This window comes from Carassius gibelio, chromosome A13 (genome assembly GCF_023724105.1).
Source record: "Carassius gibelio isolate Cgi1373 ecotype wild population from Czech Republic chromosome A13, carGib1.2-hapl.c, whole genome shotgun sequence".
Taxonomy (NCBI): domain Eukaryota; kingdom Metazoa; phylum Chordata; class Actinopteri; order Cypriniformes; family Cyprinidae; genus Carassius; species Carassius gibelio.
The window spans coordinates 12,445,865-12,467,883 of record NC_068383.1 but is presented as its reverse complement, the minus strand read 5'-3'; the positions used below and the strand labels follow the sequence as shown (position 1 = coordinate 12,467,883).

At 36.3% G+C, this 22,019-nt stretch overlaps 1 protein-coding gene across 1 annotated transcript in view; it reads left to right on the top strand.

Moving 5' to 3' along the window:
* The window catches only part of LOC128026183 (sodium/potassium/calcium exchanger 3-like), a 67,771-nt gene extending 48,103 nt beyond the window's left edge, over positions 1-19,668 (top strand). Inside the window, exons 3-17 of the mRNA XM_052613005.1 lie at positions 5,276-5,352; positions 8,107-8,181; positions 8,560-8,644; positions 10,672-10,775; positions 12,868-12,942; positions 13,551-13,576; positions 13,685-13,738; positions 13,853-13,980; positions 14,076-14,236; positions 15,151-15,418; positions 15,538-15,704; positions 15,796-15,910; positions 16,464-16,576; positions 17,305-17,370; positions 17,456-19,668. Coding sequence (XP_052468965.1) covers positions 5,276-5,352; positions 8,107-8,181; positions 8,560-8,644; positions 10,672-10,775; positions 12,868-12,942; positions 13,551-13,576; positions 13,685-13,738; positions 13,853-13,980; positions 14,076-14,236; positions 15,151-15,418; positions 15,538-15,704; positions 15,796-15,910; positions 16,464-16,576; positions 17,305-17,370; positions 17,456-17,605 — 1,664 coding nt within the window. The 3' untranslated portion in view covers positions 17,606-19,668. The remainder of the gene's footprint in view (positions 1-5,275; positions 5,353-8,106; positions 8,182-8,559; positions 8,645-10,671; positions 10,776-12,867; positions 12,943-13,550; positions 13,577-13,684; positions 13,739-13,852; positions 13,981-14,075; positions 14,237-15,150; positions 15,419-15,537; positions 15,705-15,795; positions 15,911-16,463; positions 16,577-17,304; positions 17,371-17,455) is intronic.
* The last annotated feature ends 2,351 nt before the right edge of the window (positions 19,669-22,019 follow it).

Genomic DNA, 22,019 nt, shown 5'->3' with positions numbered 1-22,019 from the left:
TCTATCTATCGATGTATCGGCCTACAATACAACACAGTATATGCAGCAGTATTTTTATGTTCCAATTTCTATATAGTTTTTGTGTGTGCGTGGGGAGTCTATTCAGGTAGACTTTGCCTTTTTTATATAGTTGCATTTATACAGTACAGTATATGTTTACAAGCCACAGCAAAACAATTAATGATATTCATATCTCTAAACTTTCGTTCCTTTAGGAAGGAGAAATTCTCCAGTAACTGTTTGTCTTGACGACAGCAGCGCTTTAATTTCATCAATTAGATTTAATAGACAACAGATGCCGCCTTCCTGATGATTGGAATTACAGAGGTCTGACTCTCAGTTAAGCTGTTATTTCTAACTCTCTCTGTTTGACTGTCCGAAACCTCAGACAGGTGCCCTGCTGCCTCACTGTCCAGTCACTCAGTGACTAAACAGGCAGTGTTTTGTCTCCTAATAAATCTGGCTTCCAAGGCACAATAACATAATGTCTAATAATCTAAAACAAATTCCAGTGAGCTTTGGATATACTGTACTGTGCATGAGGGTATTAGATAATGTATATGCATGATATACACATACACTCACAAAGGCTGTGTGCATTTGATCAAAAATACAGTTAAGTTTAATATTATTACGTGAAATATTATTACAATTGAAAATAACTATTTTGTATTTTGATCATAATTTATTCCTGTTATGGCAAAGCAGAATTGTCATTATTCATCACTCCTGTCTTCAATGTCACATTATCTTTCACAAATCATTCTAATCTAATGATTATTAATATTAATAATCATTATCAATGTAGTATCAGTATATAATAAATTGTTAAAATAATAATGAGAACAAAAGGTTCTGTTGTTTAATACTTTTTAAATGGTAATACTTTTTTTCAGGATTCTTTGATGAATATGAAGTTCAAAAGTTCACCATTTATTTGAAACAGAAGCATTTTGTTACATTAAACATGTCTTTACTGTCACTTTTGATCTATTTATTGAATTTGTCCTTGTTTAAAAACGTATTAATTTCTTATAAAATCTTTCTGATCCCAAACTTAATAATATAAAATAAATAAGGAATAATATTCCTTAAAAAGAAATCTTCCTCAGCTTCTATCATACAGCATTTTATTCTTCCCATTCAAAATCCAAGCAGAAGAAATCTTAGTGGATATTTTAGAGGATGTTTCTTAGCTTTGTATGGTATCTGCAAAGGCAGCATTTTCGTCTACTTTGAAGTTTGAAGCATTACATCTTCCGATTTTTAGGCTTTGAAGTAGACTTATTTTAACAGCTCAAAGCTCACAAAATGCTCTGAAGGGAACTTGGATGCGTACGTCTGTCTCATGTCCTCATGAGGAGTTGAACAGTTCTCAGAGGAGAAGCAGGGGCCAGCGCTGACAGCGGTTAATGTATGTGGACAGTCCACATGTCCTTCCCGCTGGCCATTAGTCTCCTGTTACTCTTGAGGAGGAGGTTGTGCAAGGTCTAAACCTGCTGAGAATCAGCCCTGTCCTTCTCTATCCTAACTTTCCGGGCGAATTTAGTCTTTTCTCACTAGCTTGGAAAGTTCTTGTCTAATTCTTTGCTAGCAGTCGCTCAGAGAAAGGAAACAAGGCCTCATCCATTTGTTTTAACTCGTGTTGCCAGTGCACAATAAAGAGATTTTGAATTTATTTCTGTTTGTTTGCCTTCTTCATAATTACAGAAGGGACCCTTTCTCTAGACCCTTTCAACATTGCCAAGTTCATCTTTCTGTTGCTGTTGTTTTGCTTTCTTTAATTGATCCGCTCGCAGTAACTGGCTGTTGTTTAGCGCTGCTTCATTCATTGGCACTGTAATTGAAATTAGATTAATCAGAATCTCTTGTGCCAAGGAGCGTTCTATGAAAGGACCAGAAACGAAAAGCTGTGACTCTCTAATGAAGGCCACACCAACAATGAAACCCATGTGAGCAGATCTGTTGTTCCTTGGATAAAAATAGGCACTCTGTCCAGCGTTTTATTCATCTGTTTGTCATCAGAAGCCTTATGTCTCGGGTTAAACACTGTTTTTGTGTGTGAAACAAGTAATACGATCGCACAGAGACTGATATGGAACCCAGAGGTCATAGAGTAAGGGTCAGCCTCTCTTTTCACACACTTCAGGAACTGTCTGTGTGTAATTATGAGGGATTTGTGTCATTAAATGTACGATACATACAGAAGCACCAGCTGAGAGCCTTTTTTTCTTGTGGATGATTGTTCTGTGAGTTCTTTTAGTTAGTTTGAGTGCACCTCTGTGGTGTTTAGGTCATTGGGGGCAGTGTGAAGCCTGCTGACGCATTCAACCTCCCTGGTGATCTTGGAGGGAATGTCACTGCACTGCGCAGCCATGGACACACACAAACACCCTTGCAGATATTCCTGTAATGATTGCCGTGTTATACAAAAACTGTTATATTGATCTTTATATGCAACTCGAAAAAGCTTGTAGTTTGTCACCTAACGTTGCATCTGTGCAAAAAGGGAAAAAACGGTTTATGTGACCTTGGACCACAAAACCAGTCTTAAGTCACTGGGGTATATTTCTAGCAATAGCCAAAAAAAAAAAAAAAAAACATTGTATGGGTCAAAATTATCGAATTATCAAAATTATCTTTTATGCCAAAAATCATTAGGATATTATGTAAAGATCATGTTCCATGAAGATATTTTGTAAATTTCCTACCGTAATATAACAAAACTTAATTTTTGAATTGTAATATGCATTGCTAAGAATTCATTTGGACAAATTTAAAGGTGATTTTCTCAATATTTAGATTTTTTTGCACCCTCAGATTCCAGATTTTCAAATAGTTGTATCTTGGACAAATATTGTACGATCCTAATAAACCATACATCAATGGAAAGCGTATTTATTCAGCTTTCAGATTATGCTAACACTTAAGACTGGTCCAAGGTCACATATGTACTTGTGCAACCCTTTATGACCACATTTACTGACATAGAAACAGTATCGTGGACAAATGCAGAAGTAGCTTTGCGACAAACTTCAACTAGAAAGAGATGCCAATCTCACCTGTGTTTTACTCGACAGGTAAGTTGTTTTGATTTGTATCTTTACAGAAAACATATGCTATTATAACAATCAACAAGATTAGTATTATGGGGCATACACACCAAACGCGGGTCATCACATCTCTAGACCCGTCTGAAGACGCATCTGATCCATCATTTTATCGCGTCTCTGCATTGACTTTGTATGTAATCTACTCGCGCAAATCGTTGAACTCGCGTTAAATCCATGATCTATCTTTCCATCTGATTGATGACAGTCAGCAGTTGGGTAGAAGACAACACATCCCATCATTCCACACTCCTTCTTAGCGTCATCAAACAACGCGATTGTTATTGTTTTGAAAGTGCGACCTCTCTTGGCTGGTCCTACAAACTGTACCTTTAAATTCTTTTTCAGAACTTCAGGATTTGATTTTTTTTATTATTATTAAAACAAGCAAATTACAACTTTTTTGTTTTCTTATGTGAAGTTCACATATATATATATATATATATATATAATTATGGCTGCTTATTCTGTGTACTATTCTTTTAAGACCCTTACTTTCCCTTATCTTAGACCCAGACTATCAATCATTATATATATATTGGTGTCACATGTGTCAGTGAAGAGCATGCTTGAGGTAAAAATCTGAGATGAGATAGGTCAAGAAAAAAAAAAAAAATCCAGGTAAATATCAAATGAGAATAATATTTTGTTTGCTCATATTTTCATAATAATCTGTAATTGTGACACTTAATATGAAAAATAATTAAAATAACAGAATTTTCAGGTAATTGTTAGTGGACAAATTAAATTAGTGGAGGTGTCAAAATGGTTCTAAGATGACTTATTTTCTAAAAGTCCTTAAGAACAAATGTGTCTATAGATAAAGATACACCCATAAATGAAAATAAAACACAAAAAGCATGCAAAATGATTAAATTTGCTTTAATAGACACAAAAAAGACATTCTTTCTATAAAATTTTGGAGGAAAAAAAAAACTATGTGAGTGGATCAGACAAGCAATTTCTTTAAGTCTCTCTAGATGTTGTCTGTCTTTCTATCACACAAGTTCTGAGCTATTTTTCTGTCAGCAATAAAATAAATCAGGTTTCACGTTTGCACAGAGAGATCAGGCTTTTCCCCGAATGGAACAAAGCCAGTCTCTGGGGTCTCAGCGCTTTTCAATCAGGGCTGTAGTATCTTGGATGTTGACGTCATGGCAACTGGCTGTGTAGGAACGAGTACAATTGCAACACTTCAGAGAGCTCACGCACGACTTTGTCACTCCCACCATCTTAGAGAATGTAAAACCGAATCCAGGCAAATAAGTGGCCACTCTCACTGACCCGATTCTGTCGGCAGGCTGCGGGCTTATCAATGGAGCTGGCCGGGTGACACGCTGTGTTAGTGAATAGCTTGTTAACAGAGCAGCGATGGACTGGGAGCAGAAGTAATGCCGTCAGAACTGCAAGAACAGCTCCTGAAAATCACACCAATGCCACAGTCATACAGTATAGTTGTCAGTTCTCTCTGAAGCTCAGTGAATGACGTCTGATAAAGTCATTTTGTTGTTCTTAGTGATTGAAAATGTTTAGTTATATGGGTTCTACTGATGAACAATGAACTCTTTTTGGACAGTTAAAAAAAGGTTTAACTATGTCATCATTTACTCATACTCTTGTGTTTTGAAACTTATACTCTTTAATGGGAAACAAATGGAGATGTTGGGCAAAAATTCCAAGCTGCTCTTTTCTGTATAATGGAAGTCATTGGTGACCACGAGTGTCAAGCAAGATTTTATCAAATAATGACATAAATTTCAAATTGACATGGCTTCAGAAGAAACAAAATATAGTCGCTTGTTACTTTTGTGCCCTTTCTGAAACTTGACAGCTTTGGTCCCCAATCACCTTCATTGTAGGGAAGAGAGAAGCTCAGACATTTATGCGAAATATCTCCTTTATGTTCCACAATTTTCTTTTTGGAGAGATCTAGCCCTTTAATAGAGACAAAAGTATATGCAAGCACATTCTACATTAACGAGATGAACTTATGCGGTGTATAATTAGTCTGTGATTTAAAGCATTTACTAATTTTCCTCTGGAGTCATCCATATGTTTAATTACATGATGTATAATGAGTGGGAAGAATCTCTGAGACATGTGTGCACTGCTCTGTGTTATAAATGGATTATTCATGTAGCCAAATGTGTGTGTGTTTTGTGCAGGTATTCATGAGTTCCCTGATGATATCTTTACCAACCAGGAGCGAATGGAGGGGGCTGTAGCCTTGCATGTTCTGTGTGTAAGTATCTCTACCATCTGCTTTTCCTTTTCAACATTCGACACAGTAGCTTGAATGCCTTATTCTTGCTGAAACCGATGAAATTACACAAACACTTAAAGCCACAAGGCTATGTGTTCCATTCAAGCATCGGGCCATCTCTGGCTTCACCTGTGTTATTTGTTACAGTGACTACAAAGGATTTTCCAAGTGACTTGCTCATTGGTACACATGAATGAATTGATCATCTTAAGACCAAAAATGTTAATTTTAATATTTTAATGTGTAGTAGCATTGGCAATGACATTTTCTTATTGCCTAAGATATTCTGTCCTCTGATGTGCAAGTGTATTATTTATGCAGAAAGCACATTTATTTATTCACTTCTTTCCTTAAAATTTTCCAGCTACTTTTGCATAAATGGCATCAAAGTTGTCGTGTTCATATAACTTTATGTATGCTCTAGAAATGATGAAGCCCATGCACATCTGAAGATGTTTTATTGTGCATTAGTTCTTACCTGAAATACTGTTTACTACAGTGATTGTGCATATAGAGAGCGGGATTGGGTTTTGCTGTCTCTGGCAGTCTCACAAACATTTGTTTATAAAGAAAAAAAAAAATACACAGTAGAGTTCCCTCTGCCAACAGTATTTCCCATGGTTTCTTTTCTTTCATGGATTAAACTGAGTGTTCTCTAGAGGTTTCAAATGGAGCTAAAGTGAAATAACACTAGAAGTTGAAAGCAGTGTAAGCTGGGTGGCTGTCCAGAGCCTTTCTGAATCATGATTTGATAGAGGCATTTTTCATTGAAGTGTGATTCATTGAAACTACTCTATGGCCAAAAAAAAAAAAAAAAAAAGCATGCACTCTACTCTATGGCCAAACACACACACACACACACACACACATGCATACACTTATTCATACTCCTAAAGCAATTATGATGTCACTTAGAAATTAGCTGTGTTTTTGTTGTTATTTTTTAAAGAAACTGAGAGATAAGAAAATCGTTGTATTTGGTAACTGACATCATGCACAATCTGGAGCATAATTCATTACATGGATGCTCTCTTAATAAATCCATCACAGGTGCATTTAATAAAATAAACTGAGTTGCTCTGTTCCACCCCATCATCATCGTAAGCTATCACAGAGAGACAATTCCTCATGCATCAGGTTTTCCTGCCCCCATAGGCCATGTCTGAGCACAGTTTTAAGTGAAGCATGCCATGTGAAGCAGTACTGTGTGTTCCTGCTGAAATCCCCTGCAGGGTTGGTTTGACGCTGCCATTGTTGTGCGTTGTTTAGATAGATGCTCATGTAAGCAGAGAGTGAGCGGATGGTAAAAGCCGCAGCTGAAAACCTCTAAGACTCCCTCCAGTTGTTTACATGTTTTATTTATCTTTAGGGGTTTCAGTAGCCCAGCTCTGCCTTGTCAGAAGGTCAAGAATAAAAGGAAGTGTATAGAATGAGAGTGGAGAGGGCAGAGATTACATAATGGGCACACAGTGCAAGCATAGCAACGTGTCGGCTGAATTAGACGCATTGATTTGCAAAGTCCTGGCGGGAAACAGTTGGCAAAAGGGTCCCAGGAGGGAATGGGAGCTTGCTTTAAAAGGACGGTGTGTGCTTGCATACTTGTGTATTTATATGCAAGTTTTATGTGTTTCCTTGCTCATTTAACATATATTTGATTGAATAATATTTTCAAATGTTATATTTAAGTGACAATATTTAATATATTTTATTTAAATTATTTATTTCATAAGTGTATATTGCCGTGTTTATGTGTTTTATTTGTATGCTTTTATGTAGATGCATAACTTCAAATGCATATGTGTGTGTTGCATGTCAAGGGACTATGACATCTGCGATTCACACACATCTGACCACAGCAGATGTTGGAGCAACTAATCTCAACACGCAGCTCTTTTATGTAAAACATGACAGACTGTGCATAAATTTCATCCCTATTGAGTATGAGACAAATAAACATTGAAACCCCCGGCCCTCAACAGCCCTCACTCTGTAAAGGGCGCCAGCTTCCATCAGTGCCTTTCTGTCATTGGGACACTTTCTAAGAAAAGGTCTGAATAGTCCCAGTAGACGGCAGTCCCACTGGAGGGCAGATTGCTCTGAGAATTTAATGGTGTTGACACTCAAATGTGCCCGCTCACAAGAATTTCACTTTTTCTTTTTTTTTTTTTACTTCTTATGTAATGCAAAGTTACAGACGCTTCATCAGATGTCGTAATCTAATTTAAGGTGGTTTTTCCACAGTGGACCACTTTGACTTTAATGGAAGAGAATGAAAATTCTGTCATGATTTTCTGACCCTCATGAATCATTTCTAAAATTGAAGTTTTGGAAGTTTGGTTCTCAACCATTTTGACTCCATGACTTTTCCAGTTGTCCATGATTTGCTGGATATTTGAGTGTGAGGAACAGACCATCATTTAAAGGGATAACTGTCATCATTTTCATAGTTTTAAGTTATTCCAAATCTTCCGCTGCTGCTGAATACAAAAGAAGATATTTTGAAGAATGTTGGTAACCAAACAGTTGCTAGTCCATCTTTACTTCATTAGTATTTTTTCATGTTAGTTGATCAGAAGAAATAAACTCATACAGGTTTAGAATGACTTGAGTGGTGGTATTGATGACAGAGTTCTGATTTGTAAGTCCTGGAGATTCAAAAGGAAGGTATGTGCTTGAAGTGGGGATTTTAATTTTGTGTTCTCTCTCTCTCTCTCTCTCTCTCTCTCTCTAAAGGCCATGTATATGTTTTACGCTCTGGCACTGGTGTGTGATGACTACTTCGTGCCCTCTCTGGAGAAGATCTGTGAGGTAAGACATTCATCATGTCCTAGCTAATGTTCTACAGTTGCTAAATCATTTAAAGCATGTTTGAAGGTGAAATATGTAATCATTTTAAAATATTTTCTAATTCATAAAAATGAATTATAGTTGTCATGAAAATATATCAATTAAATATTCCTGTTTCATGCCAGTCTAAGCTATTTTAAAGCTGTTTTTTAATAGTATTTTTTATATTTTTATGATAAAATATTTGAATTAAATATTTTTATTTTCTATTTCTATTTTCCAGTAGCATATGGGATAAGTGTTCAGGAAACTTCAGATTAGTCACTATTTGTTTTCTGTTTTCTGTTTGGTCACTTCATCTTTCACGTCTCTCTCTGTCTGCGTGTGAATGTGCTGTAGCGCCTCCATCTCAGTGAAGATGTAGCAGGAGCCACGTTCATGGCAGCAGGAAGTTCAGCTCCTGAACTCTTCACCTCAGTCATAGGTAAGGCCATCCTTAACCTGTTAATTGTCACCCCGTCCCGTATACGGGACGCCTACGTTTACTATACTATATTACAATCAAATCTAATCTAATCTTGACAAACTATATATCGTTGGAAAGGTCTAAGACTCCCAAATATATATTGTACCAATATTTTTTGTTAAAAATTATGTAGGAAAAGTAATAGATTAATTTATGAGAAGAGTGCACCCTCAGAAATCTACATTACAAAAGGAGTTTTACCTTTGTTTAAAAAAAAAAAGACTTCCTCGTTGCCTTTTTCTCTATCACATTTTAGAAATCATCAGAAGTTATATATCACTTGAAAACATAAAATCTCAAAATTCATCCTTTAAAAACCATTTTAAAATCAGACATTGCATTACCATGTAAATGGCACATAAAAAAAAAAAAAAAAAAAAAAAAAGGTCGCTAGTTAGGTCTATATATATTTTTTTTTTTCAAGTTTCAATGTAAAAAAAAAAAAAAAGTAAAATTTTGGTGATGGTGATTACGTAGGTAAGAATTTAAATAAATTAGCATATCGTGACGTCAAAGACTGGGTCTTCAACCCGTGCCTTCGGGCGCATCATTGCAAACCTCATTTTGATGTAGGATATATAGACCACAAACAAATTGAAATCTGTCAAAAACATGTCTTTTGCATGAATTTCAGGTGAGAAGAAAAAAAATGAGGTACTGTTTTATTTGCATCCACCGCTAGGTATCAATGCAACCTACAAATGAGAGACTGTTTACTTTGCTTTCTTGGGTTGTCACTTTGAAAAAAATCCTGTTTGATTTGAGTGATAAGTGTTCATTGAATCGATTGCATGTCTAGATGCATTTTATACAGCAAATAACACCAAATATAGGTAAATCCATGGACAACAGGCAGGACGAATGTAAAGATTCAATATATTGGTAAAGACAAATATTTCTGATGATTTATTGGTGTGAAGTTACGTGCGCAGTGACAAACAGGAGTGCAACATTCTCGAAAAACAGTAAGCAGAGTGGACTGCCATAATGCAAAACATTTACTGCAGGCTTCAACATGGCTGTGTTTACGATTAGAAATGTCAACAACAACAAATCGCATAGGCGATTCTAGCCCGAATGTATCTGTACGCATGAGACTGTCTGAATACCGGCAGAATTCACATTTCTGTTGTAAAAAGAGAAACACTGTGCACAAGTATTATTTGCTGTTATGCGTGTGTGTCTGAAGCTGCATTTGCTGTGTGACGCGTGTTCCAAAAAAAACAAAAAGAAAACTAGATGCGCTCCGAGAGAAGGCCATTAAAATCAATGTCCTATTTTTATTTTCGAAACTTGTGTTGGTTGGTCCAATCGATTCGTGCAATAGATTTTTGAAATTTTAGACTAGTCGAGAGAAGGGATGGGAAAAGATCTGGGCACAGTTTTTCCAGAACTTCGTGCCAAGTTAAAGCAGTGTTGAGCTGTTTTAATGATTTTTTTAGATGTATTATGGTGCCCGAACCCGTATGACTTTGAACAGGTACCGCAAACATTTTGTTTACTGCTGCCATCATTACCAAGCTCAAACTGTTGACTCTGACAATGAATGAGAATATGAGACGAAGCGAACGCACAGGCCATATAGTGACATCCGTGTCAACAGATGAAGTCACAGGGTTTTTTTTTTAAAGAAAGAACGTAGTCTTCGTTTGCAAATAGGCCTAGGCAATTTATATATTTACAATACTTACTAAAATATAATTAATATTATTTTATTGCTTTTGTATTAGTTGTTTGAAGAGAAAAAAATATATATAATTGGTCGGTCTTAATGCAAATGTACAACCAGCAAGTCGGTCGGACTAAAAGCAAAATTTAGTCAGTCCTAAATTGACAGGGTTGGTCGGGTAACGGCAAACAAGAATATTTTTAAGGATGGCCTAAACATCTCTAAACACAGCCTGTCTTTGGAAAACAGTACCCATCACATTTGAACATGGACTTTCACGTGCACTTTTGTAAGCTGCCCTGTCTTCTTCGTGCAGGTGTATTCATCACCAAAGGAGATGTGGGAGTGGGCACAATCGTGGGTTCTGCTGTCTTCAATATCCTCTGCATCATCGGAGTGTGTGGGATCTTTACTGCACAGGTGCTCATTACTTTGCACATGGACACATGTACGCAAAAGCTGTTTTAAGTAATGTTTCAAACCATTTTAAATGAAAATCTATGTTATAGCGTTCTTAAATGTAGCCCCAGGGAATTCTAACAAACAATTCCATCAGTGTGTTAGTTATCTTTAGTGTAAATTTATGTTTTTTACCCATAGTGGAAGAATGCATTATATAATGCACTGTATCTTCCCCAACACTGTGTCCATCTTCATTTACTACAGTCTTTGTGCATTTCAACAGTAAGGCATTATTGTCCTTTAAACAGCCGACACAAATGTACTGAGCAAGCATTATAAATTCTCGACATCTGTGAGAGGGCATCTAGAGATGAATGAGCTGACCTGTGCATCCCCTCCTAAACCTCTGCCCTAAAAAAGTCATTACTTAGTGCAGAATGACAGTAAGAAGTGAGCAGACTCTTTTCAGGGGTCACTGAGAGTAGCTTATGAGGTCAGCCATGTCAGCTGTGGAACTTTCCACTGGATTCGGTCATTCATGCTCCTTCGATTTAACCTCCTGAGACCCCTACTATGTTAAAGAAATATGTTTTTACACACACATGCACACACATTAATATTTATGCACAGACATACATGTGATACAGAGTGGATGGTGTTTGGGCATTTTTATTTTTTTCTAACAAAATTAGCATTTCTTATTAGTGATGTCAGTAAGTCATTCCAAAAAAGTGGCACAGAGCCATAAGACACTCGCACACTTATCCATGGAGCCCATCAGTGTCAAGGGGGAAAAACACATCTGCAACAATGGAGCTTCTGGTTGCCATGGAAACACAAAGCTAAGCGTGTCACCTGTGGTGTAAGTTAAGCTGTGCTGGTGTGAGTGATGGCGCATTACTTCTGCTGCTCTGACGTAGATCAGTGCTTTTTATGGAAGGATCGCTCTACACAACATGACACACGTTTAATATGGATTATTTCACACAGTTCAATCAGCTGGATTCGGTACAGGATGTCACCTCCATATATGGTTCCTTCTTCAGTCATTTCCTTTACTCGCTTCCAATTCACACACTTTGATTCAGCATTCTAAAGTCTGCAAGCCAAGACCAACTTTTATAGTTACCGATTACACATTATAGAAGAGGCATGACAAGCACATTTTTAAAATCCTTTAATACCAGGGTTTCCAGTTGAGTCCGTGAATGAAAAAAGCATGAAGTTTTATTGTGCGGAATACAGACTTTTTGAACAAAACTCCTTAATATACTGTAAAACTATCATGCAATGTCATTATTAAAGATGCAGGTTTTTTTCTGTAGTTTCTTTTTCAAAATCTTGGCACCTTTATGTGTGTCCCATTTATAATTAGGGCCCTGTAATATGATGATAAATGACATTCTTTATGAGTTATCAAATGAGAAATGGGAAAGCCACATATCGAATCAAAGCTTATATTTTTAACAAGGTGACTAATATGTGAAAGGCGCACAGTGTCACACAGATACAAAACACAATCACCGTAACACACTTGACACTAAAGGTATGCAATAGACGTTCATTTAACAACATAATGTGCAACATAAACCATAATGTACAGATACAATAATACTAATAAACCAAAGAAGAAACAAAGTTATTTCAATTAAAATCCATCAATGATAGCTGTTAACCAGGAAATGCTGGGAATGTCAATTTCTTTTTTCACTGTATTAGTTATAAGTTCACTTGTTCTTTTTCACTTCCAAAAACTACATTGTACAGTACTTTAGTGTAAAATTGAACTTCCTTTTAAAGTTTATAACAGTTTTTCCCTGTATAGAGGTGGGGGTCTTACAATTAACCTAATAACAGGTTTTTACCTGGTGTTTGTGTGTGTGTGTGTGTGTGTGTGTGTTATTTTTATTTTCTTTCTTTTGTTCTTTACAGTGTAGTTTTTTTTTCACAAACTGGTGACTGGTGAAATGATCAGTTAAAATTAAGAGTTTCTCTGCTTTGACACACTCCCTTTGAGTCTTAGTGTTTGTGTTTTTAGTGTGCATGTGTAAACTGTCTCTTCATTACTTGTCTCTCTCTCTCATCTGTCCTCTCTCCCTTGTCGATGCAGGCAGTTCAGCTCTCGTGTTGGACGTTAATGAGAGACTCTGTGTACTACACTATCTCAGTGACCGCTCTGATTGTGGTGAGTACAACTCTTAAGTGGCTTTTCGTGCTCCCATGATGCCTATGGGCCTCCTTGCGCAGCAGGAGTGGAGAAGCAAGTGTCTCTCCCGTGGGGCCCGTGGCCTGCAGCACGGGCCTCTTATTTGCCCACACTCTGCATGTGTTACAAGCGCAGAGGAACACCAAAATCAATCAACAGTACACAGGACGCAAAGTAACTGAGATGTTACTCACAGCACCTTATTAAAAGTTGGATTCACTGAAAAAACTAACTGTATTTTAAAATTCTTTCTTTAAACTCTTTTTTGAGAGGCGTGATATATCTTTTCCTCTTTTGCAATTTCTTGAACTCATGATAGCATATATATAGTATAATAATAAAACCTGTAAATAAACACATTTTAATGTAAATATTTGCTTGATAATACAAGTTGTTTATTATGTTATATTACATTACATTACATTATATTTGTTATTCAATAGTTTACTCATGAAATCCTCAAGCCTCAGGGCCCATATTTACAGTGAGATAGTGCTGCCCTCTGGTGGTTAGGTGTAAAATTTCAGGAATATTTGAAGGAGTTTGGCTTTGTATATTAAATCTTTTATTCTCTCTTTTTTTTCAAGGTTATTTATGATGAGAAGGTGACGTGGTAAGATTAATGCTGCTGTTACATCAGAACACCCTTTTCATTTTTCATATTACAACAGTTTCAAATTTTGTTTTGTATTCAGTCATTTATGCTACTTTTTCTCCTCAGGTGGGAATCGCTCACCCTAACATTGCTGTACATAGTTTACATTATACTAATGAAGTGAGTTATCTGTTTTGTTGTCATGGACATTTTTCATTATTACATTATCTACTCCACATCAGTAAATCACATCACTTCTGATTTTATTAACTCTCCTTCCTTGGTGTTAATCAGATTTAACTCACGGGTGGTCAATTACATTGAGCGGCGGAAAAAGAATTCGACAAATCTGGGTAACGGCACAGCCAGTAACACAGACATCGACGATGGGTGCGATGCCACTGTCGTGCTGCTTAAGAAAGGTAATACTGTACATGTAGTCCTGTTTTATAGAAATCGTGTGTTCAATTACTTGGTTTCCATCTAAATTTCTGCATTGTTGTTCTGCCACTCTTAGCAAATTTCCAGAGGAAGCCATCAGTGCTGATGGTGGACGAACTCTTGTCTGCGTACCCTCATCAGCTGTCCTTCTCTGAGGCCGGAATGAGAATCATGATCACCAGTCACTTCTCCCCTCGCACGCGCCTCACAATGGCCTCCAGAATGCTTATTACAGAGGTCAGCCACACAAACACATGCACACTTCCACAAATACAGTTTTGTCAAGCACTAGATGCATATCTAGATTTCATTCAATGTTAAACAAAAGTACAGCTAAGTTGTATAGGTTTTAAAATGAGAGAACGCTCTTATAAAAATATTGTTATATATTATTTTATTACAATATTACAACAACTGTTATATGTGTGTGTGTGTGTGTGTGTGTGTGTGTATATATATATATATATATATATTTTTTTTTTTTTTTTTTTTTTTTTTTTTGAGATGGCAAAGCTACAGTCTTCACAGTATTATTATTATTAAAAAAAAAATACAATTAAAACTAAAACCATTTAAAAAAATCCTTACCAGAAATAAAATATTTCATATTTTTTTTGTTTAATTAACATAATTAATTACAAAAAATTATAAACATATTATAATAATATTTTTTAAATGGCAAAAACACACAACAAAGTCACTAAAACCTTATAAAAATGAAATAAAATGGTAACAGAAAATTAAAAAACAAACTTACATAATATTAATAAAAACTATAATAGTATATAAAAAATTTACACTGGGTCTTCAGTGTCACATGATCCTTCAGAAATCAATCTCATATGCTGAAGTGGTGCTCAATAAACATTTCTTATTATCAGTTAAACAGTTTTTTTTTAAACTGATACAGGTTTCAGGATGCTCTGATGAATAGAAAGAATCTAAAAGAAAGAAAAAAAACGTAATTGTGAGATAAGGTTAAAATAAGAAATAAAGTCACAATTTGGGACATAAATATGTAAATATCGCACTGTTGTGAGAAATAAAGTCACAATTACCTTAAGGTTATTCATTTTATCTGTATTACAGACTGAAATATTTATTATTCTGTTTTAACTTGGACTAATGTGTGTGTGTTTGTGTTTCTGCAGAGGCAGCGTCTGATAAACAGTCGTTTCAGTAACGGGGATTCAGAGGTGACTGTAAAGATCCCAGGAAAGCGGGGGGTGGAGAATGGCCTGGCAGGATCGGACCGAGGCCTGAACGGGCGAAAGGGGGGTCACCATGATGACGAAAGGGGAGGGGCTGAAGCCGGAACTGACACCGAAAACGAGGACAATGAAAACAATGAGAACGATGAGGAAGAGGAAGAGGAGGAAGATGACAACGAAGGACCCTATGTACCATTCCGCTGCCCCGGTACAATTATTACAGACTACAATTATTTAACAGATTATTGTAAATAATTTTAGGTTCAATTCTGGTTGTCCATAAACAGGAAGGACTATTGACTCAAATGCTGTCCTGATCTTGTGCAGGTGGAGGCTTTAATAAGCTAAAGTGGCTGCTGGCCTGGCCACTGAGTCTGCTGCTGTTCCTCACCGTGCCCAACTGTGCCACCCCTCGCTGGGAGCGCTGGTATATGGTCTCGTTCATCACCTCCACCCTCTGGATTGCTTCCTTCTCTTACATCATGGTTTGGATGGTAAGACTTTCCTCACATATATTAACTTTAGAAATCCTTAAATTATTATTTTCCACAAACATTCAGTGACCTGTTGACACTCTCGTGGCAGGTCACAGTGATCGGTTACACAATCGGCGTCCCTGATGTCATCATGGGTATCACTTTCTTGGCTGCTGGCACCAGCGTTCCTGACTGTTTGGCCAGTTTAATTGTTGCACGGCAAGGTAGGAACAAATTAATATTTCTTCATAGTCTAGCGTTATCATTTATTATAATTTCCCCAATTAAATGATTTGATTGCTTTGCAAGGAAGAGGCTGTTAACAGATTTCCAAGTTTTCCAAGTCAGAAGTTTTCCAGTGAAATTGTGCCAGTTTTATACTGCTGCTGTGGGTTGTTTTTTAGTCTACAGCAGTGCCGGGCACCTACTGTAGGTCACCGTGCCCCCTCACCTCCCTGCCCCGAAATGCAATTTTATACAGAACGAGATTTCTACAGAGGGCACCCAAGCCTGGTAACCTTGCTGCAAAAGCTTAAGTGCATTATGGGTTTTGAAGTTTGTCACAAAAGGGAACAACACAGGCCCTTTTGTTATGATTTTCCATGTAGCACTGATTTTTCATCTTTTTTTTTTTTTAGTTTGTACAGCATAGCAACCAAGTTTTATTGAAAAACCATCTTGTCAGCGGTTAATTCCTCATTTAAGACAGAAGCAGAAATGAAAGTATTAGTATATCAATTTCACTTTTAGTCTCAACTGTCTCTCTGTCTTTTTCAGGAATGGGCGACATGGCGGTTTCTAACTCTATTGGTAGTAATGTGTTTGATATCCTGATTGGGCTTGGTCTGCCCTGGACCCTCCAGACTTTGGCCATCGACTATGGCTCCACAGTAAGTGGAAAATGTTGTAATAGATTATTATGGTTTAATAATTTGTTTCTTAAATGCTTAAAAAAGCATTGCCATAGAAATAATGAAAAATAAGTCTTCTTTGTTTAGTCATTATTTGTAGGTGGTTTTGTGTTTTTGTAACTTAGGACCTGTCAGTAGCAGATGCCCAATATCATCTTTAGAGCAGCGGATCAAGATGACTCAATATTTTTAAGATCTAAAATATTTGAATCAAGTAAAATTTGTGAACAATACATACCTTTAAGTACAAGTCTTTTGATTGGAGCTCTTAATATCATTTTATTTTTTTAATTGCATATTAATATAAACACAATTCTTGTTTGTTAGTGTAAGGTAAATGCTTTTAGAATATTAAAACTCCTCCTCCGTGGGACTTGAGACCGGTGAGTGGAGCAAGTGTCGCTCATTTCCAAATCACTCCACCGGCCTCGCTCCGTTCCCACGGCTCTCGGCCCCGCCCCACTCGGCACAAACAGATTATATTGAAAATTACAAAATATTTTGTATTAGTGACATTACACAAAACGAAAATAGTCATTCAAGTGTCTGTATATGTTTGTCTACCTTGGGTCTAAATTAAATACAGATTTTGAGTCTCCGTTGGATAAACATTGGACTTTGTTTGAAATAATTTGCTCTATTAATTTAAAAACTTGTTATATATACAATGTTTAAGTTCTTGCATATATTTTTTTTCTTCTTCTCAGATTCACCTGAACAGTAAAGGCCTGATTTTCTCAGTTGGGCTGCTGCTGGCATCTGTGTTTCTCACGGTATGTGAGAAGCATTTAAATACAATTTCTTTCAAAATGTCCTTTGAATCCACCACTCACCCTCTACCCTTTCTTTCCCTCTCAGGTTCTCGGTGTGCATTTGAACAAGTGGAAGCTGGACAAGCGTTTGGGTTTCGTTTGTTTGCTGATGTACGCTGTCTTCCTGTGTTTCTCCATCCTCATCGAGTTCAACGTATTCACCTTCGTCAATCTGCCCACCTGCCGTGAGGAATGAGACGGTTCCTTTTCTTGGCCCTCCCTCCTTGACCTCGTGAGGACAATGGCACAAGTCCTCGATCAGAGGCAGACCGGCTCTCCTCCTGATGGAATATTTATTTACTGATCTTGCTGATCCTCTATCGATTCTCTCCTTTTCTTTCCAATGCGTGCAATATTGACGGAGTCTCCGGGTCTGTGGGGTTACAAGAGGATGTGTGTGAAGAATGGTCCTGTTGACTGATATATACACTGTTCTAACGGGACAGGGACATGGGAAAAGATGACTACTGCCTGGTTTGATGTGAATACTTTTTTTATATATATTTTGCATATTACGTATTTAAAGAATATGATGTTAATGTATTTTATGATTGCCATTTGCTTTGTTAGCTGCTATTTGACTGAAGAAGAGGCTGGACTTACTCATTATCAGTAAAATGATAGATTTATGAGGATTCTTTATTTTGCTGAAAGGTACTGGTGACCTCCAGGAAAATATCTTGTGAACAGTCCTCTTTTTAATTCGGGCATTAGCAAGTCACCTTCACATCACAAGATTAATCCGGACATCAGGGTCATTAGTGTCTAAATTTTTCCAATGAGAACTTGTTTACGTTGCAGAGGCGGTAATCAAACCGAAAGGTTTAAGATCAGATCAAATTTAAGTCAAAAAAATTGTTGCTTTTAGAAAGACTGCGTGCATTTATTTGCGCCCGTTTGGAGATACATGTTGGAACGATACAGTGAGACGATACTGGTGTGTGAAACATGGGGTTTCTATAAATATGTTTATGAACTTTCTTTTGTCTTTAACACTCTGTATATACTGAAACAGAGAAAGGTTTATTTATTAATTTATTGAACGCTATTTATGCACATTACTTTCCTTTGACGAACTGAAACAAAACCAACCCACAGCTGTCCCAAAGAAGAGAGTGTTTTGGAGTTTTAGCCTTTTGTCCTTCATAGCTTATGTGTCAACCTTTTCGACTGGATTCCTTCTCCTTCATCGCTGAATATGATGCACCTTTGTCTTGATGCATAAAACAGTTTCTACTATTTGATATCGTTGTGTGACATGACATCAGAGGTAATTGCATAGAATATTTGAACACTTTAAACATTGGAAGGCAAGTAAGGATATAAATATATATATATATAATATACTTAACTGTTTTGACATTTAAGATCAGTCCATTCGCTGTATAGAGTGAATGGAGTGAGTGAGCCGCAAACCTAAGAAGCTGATTAGCAGGAGCGTGTCCTGGTAAAATGAAGCTAACATCTGTGTAACATTGAAAAGACTGTTTCAAAGTCAAACCATAGATGTAAATTGGCTTTAGAAGAGGTCAAGTCATTTTTCTCTTAGCATGCCGCTCTAATTTTAGAGTTTATCAAGGATTTATTTTTTTTTCTCAGCAGAGCACGGATCAGAATTCATCTCAAAGGATGCAGTGAATAATATGGATTTTTCTGATGTTCTTTATTGCGGATGTGTCCGGGGCTCATTTCTTGCCCTTCTTTTACAAGGACTTTTTAAATACTTTGTTTTGTATGCTTCTGTTTCTGGGGATTTGAAAAAGATGCTGCCATAATGCATCACAGCTGTAAGCTTTTAACTGTGGCACAATATGTGGATGCAACTTTTTCTCCTCACAGAGGTTTTTTAGTGAGCTGACAAAGTAGCGATTCTATGGACTGTTTTAGTCTAGTTAGCAACTTCATGCAGATTTTGTAGTCTGAAGGCACATTGCAGGGAAGTTTTGTGTTTTATGCACTGGTTGATACTGAGTGTCTAATTGTTTGTCATATTTTAAGAATAGAATTTAGATGACTAAGAAACATATCTCAAAGAGTATTGCGGCAAAGTATTTTTTATCACAAAAGTAACTTTGTATTTTGTAACGCAAAATGTTTAGAAATGTTTTCTGCTTTTAAAAGTCTGTATAGTGTGCTTCAAGTGAATCTGCATATTTATTCTTTAGATCATAAAAGAAATTTGTCAGCTTACCGTCAGAGTACTCTTAGCATGTTTAAAATCAAGTCAAACTTTCTAAGGCATTATTTTCAATGATAAAATTTTTTTTTAAATTAAATCTTTTTTTTTTTTCTCTATGTTTGGCAGAGCATATTAGCAAGTATGAACATTTTGTTTTCTGTATCACTCGTAATAGACATTGAGGCCTAGTTTACTTTCCAAAAATGCAACAGCAGGTCTAGGGTTTAAGCAATGTGATATTCCTGATAATATATGCCAGGTGTAAAAGTAAAGTGTACAAGCTGTGTTTGGATGCTGAAGATAGTTAGTCTATAATTTTCTTCTTTGTAAAGCAGGGTATAGTAAGAAATACATTGGAAAGGCAGGGTTCATGAAAGATTTGTTCATGAAATGCAATAATGTTTAGATTAATTCTTTACTGTGTTTGTATTTTCTCTTGTAAATCCTGAACATGACACATCACATTATTTGAGTCGTATATATGCTACTTAAATAATTCAGTAAGGTTTAATAGAGTTTGTGCACTCTATGCTCAATATTAAGCATAATAAAAAGAGGTTTTTGAGATGCAACTAAATTGTCTTTCACTGCAACTCTGTAATGTTCCAAAATCTATGAAAACTGCTGCTTAGATTGTGGGACATTAATGCCTATGTTTAAGGTTGTAATATCAGCCATACTAATCTACAGTTTCAATGATTTTATCTTACTGATTAATGCTATTTGGTCATCATTATCACTTCTGGAATCAAAGCACTGCTGCTCATTTGTGTGCACAAATATAATAAAAATAAAAATGAGGGCATGCACAACCAATTCGTCCACAATTAGACAAGTGTCCCTCATATTTCCTTTTTTTCTGCTGATATTTCGTTATGGAATCAGGCATATTTGAATAATATGCCTGATTCCTTTTTTTTTTTTTTTTTTTTGTCTTTGCATGTATATCCGTTAATTTATATTTTAATAGATACTGTACAATGTTTGGCTCTTTTATTTCTTTATTTTTGTTGTTGTGTTGATTAAACACCACTGGTTTGTTAAATAGCATGGGATATTTTAAAATAAGGAATTATTAATGTTCATTAGTATTACACATTGTTGAACACTGGACAGACAGCAGTGGAATTAGACCTCTTAGATTATTGCATGTTTTCTTTGTTTGGTTTTTTTCAATGGAAAACTGCTGGGCTTTTGATTCTCCAATGAAAACATAAGTTAGACATTTTCAACTGATTTCTTCTGCATTTCATAAAAAGAATGCTGGTTGGTTTTATGTATTAAAATATTTTGGTATTTCAGTTGTATATCAGAGTACATTTTTGTTACTTGAGCATAATTAAAAGGATCTTTGCTGGGGTAAACACTATTGTTTGCTTATTGTCATTTCAGCCATAATGACATGCATAAATACTGTATAGACGTTGGTTTCATTGTATAAAGGGATCTAATAAATGCAATTTCTATAGGGAGATAATATTTTTTAAACCTCAAACATACCCCTAACCCTTACACCAGGGGTGCCCAAACTCTGTCCTGGAGGGCCGGTGTCCTGCAGAGTTCAGCTCCAACTTGCCTCAAAACACCTGCTGGTAAGTTTATATGCCTATAAGATCTTGATTAGCTGCTTCAGTGTGTTTAATTGGGGTTGGAGCTAAACTCTGCAGGACACCGGCCCTCCAGGACTAAGTATGGTGACCCCTGCCTTGCACTAACGTGGTGATATCAGTTGATATAAAGCAAAACATTATTAGATTATGCCTCCTCGCCAGAAATATCAGTTCCAACTCCGGACACTAGATCCTGTCAAAAAATAACTGTTTTGTCTGATAACAAAACAACTAGTCCGCAAAGTTGTCTAATACCAAAATCTGTTAACAGCAAGTCTTGTCTGGTACCAAAAACTATATTAACAGAGTAAAGCCAAAGAAGAGCAAAAGCAGGAGATTAAGTAATGATGATAAAAAAAGAACCAGAGTTTACTGAATAACCTTAGTTCCATATATTTTAATGTTAAGTCTAAACTAACACAAAACCAACCAGTGTTATACCACAAGCAATAACTATGGAAAATTACTGCGTAACAACAACATCATGTGATGTTAAAAACCTTGACATGGAAACATTCTCTTATCTCTTACACAAATATCCCTTGAATCCACACAATCATTAGACTAAACAACAATGGAAAAAAATATAAATGTCCAATCAATAAACGAATCAATTAAATGAATATATAAATGGTACAAAGTTATACTCTTTTATTGTTAATTATTTACAAAGATGTGCTTCTGTCAAAAATGAGATTTAAGTAAATGTAACTGCGCTTTTGTAAGCAATGGGTGACGTCAACGGGCCGCTGTGCTGGTGGGGATTGTAGTTCATTCAAAATTCGCAACGTTCTGCCAACGTTACTGTGACGTTTGTGTAA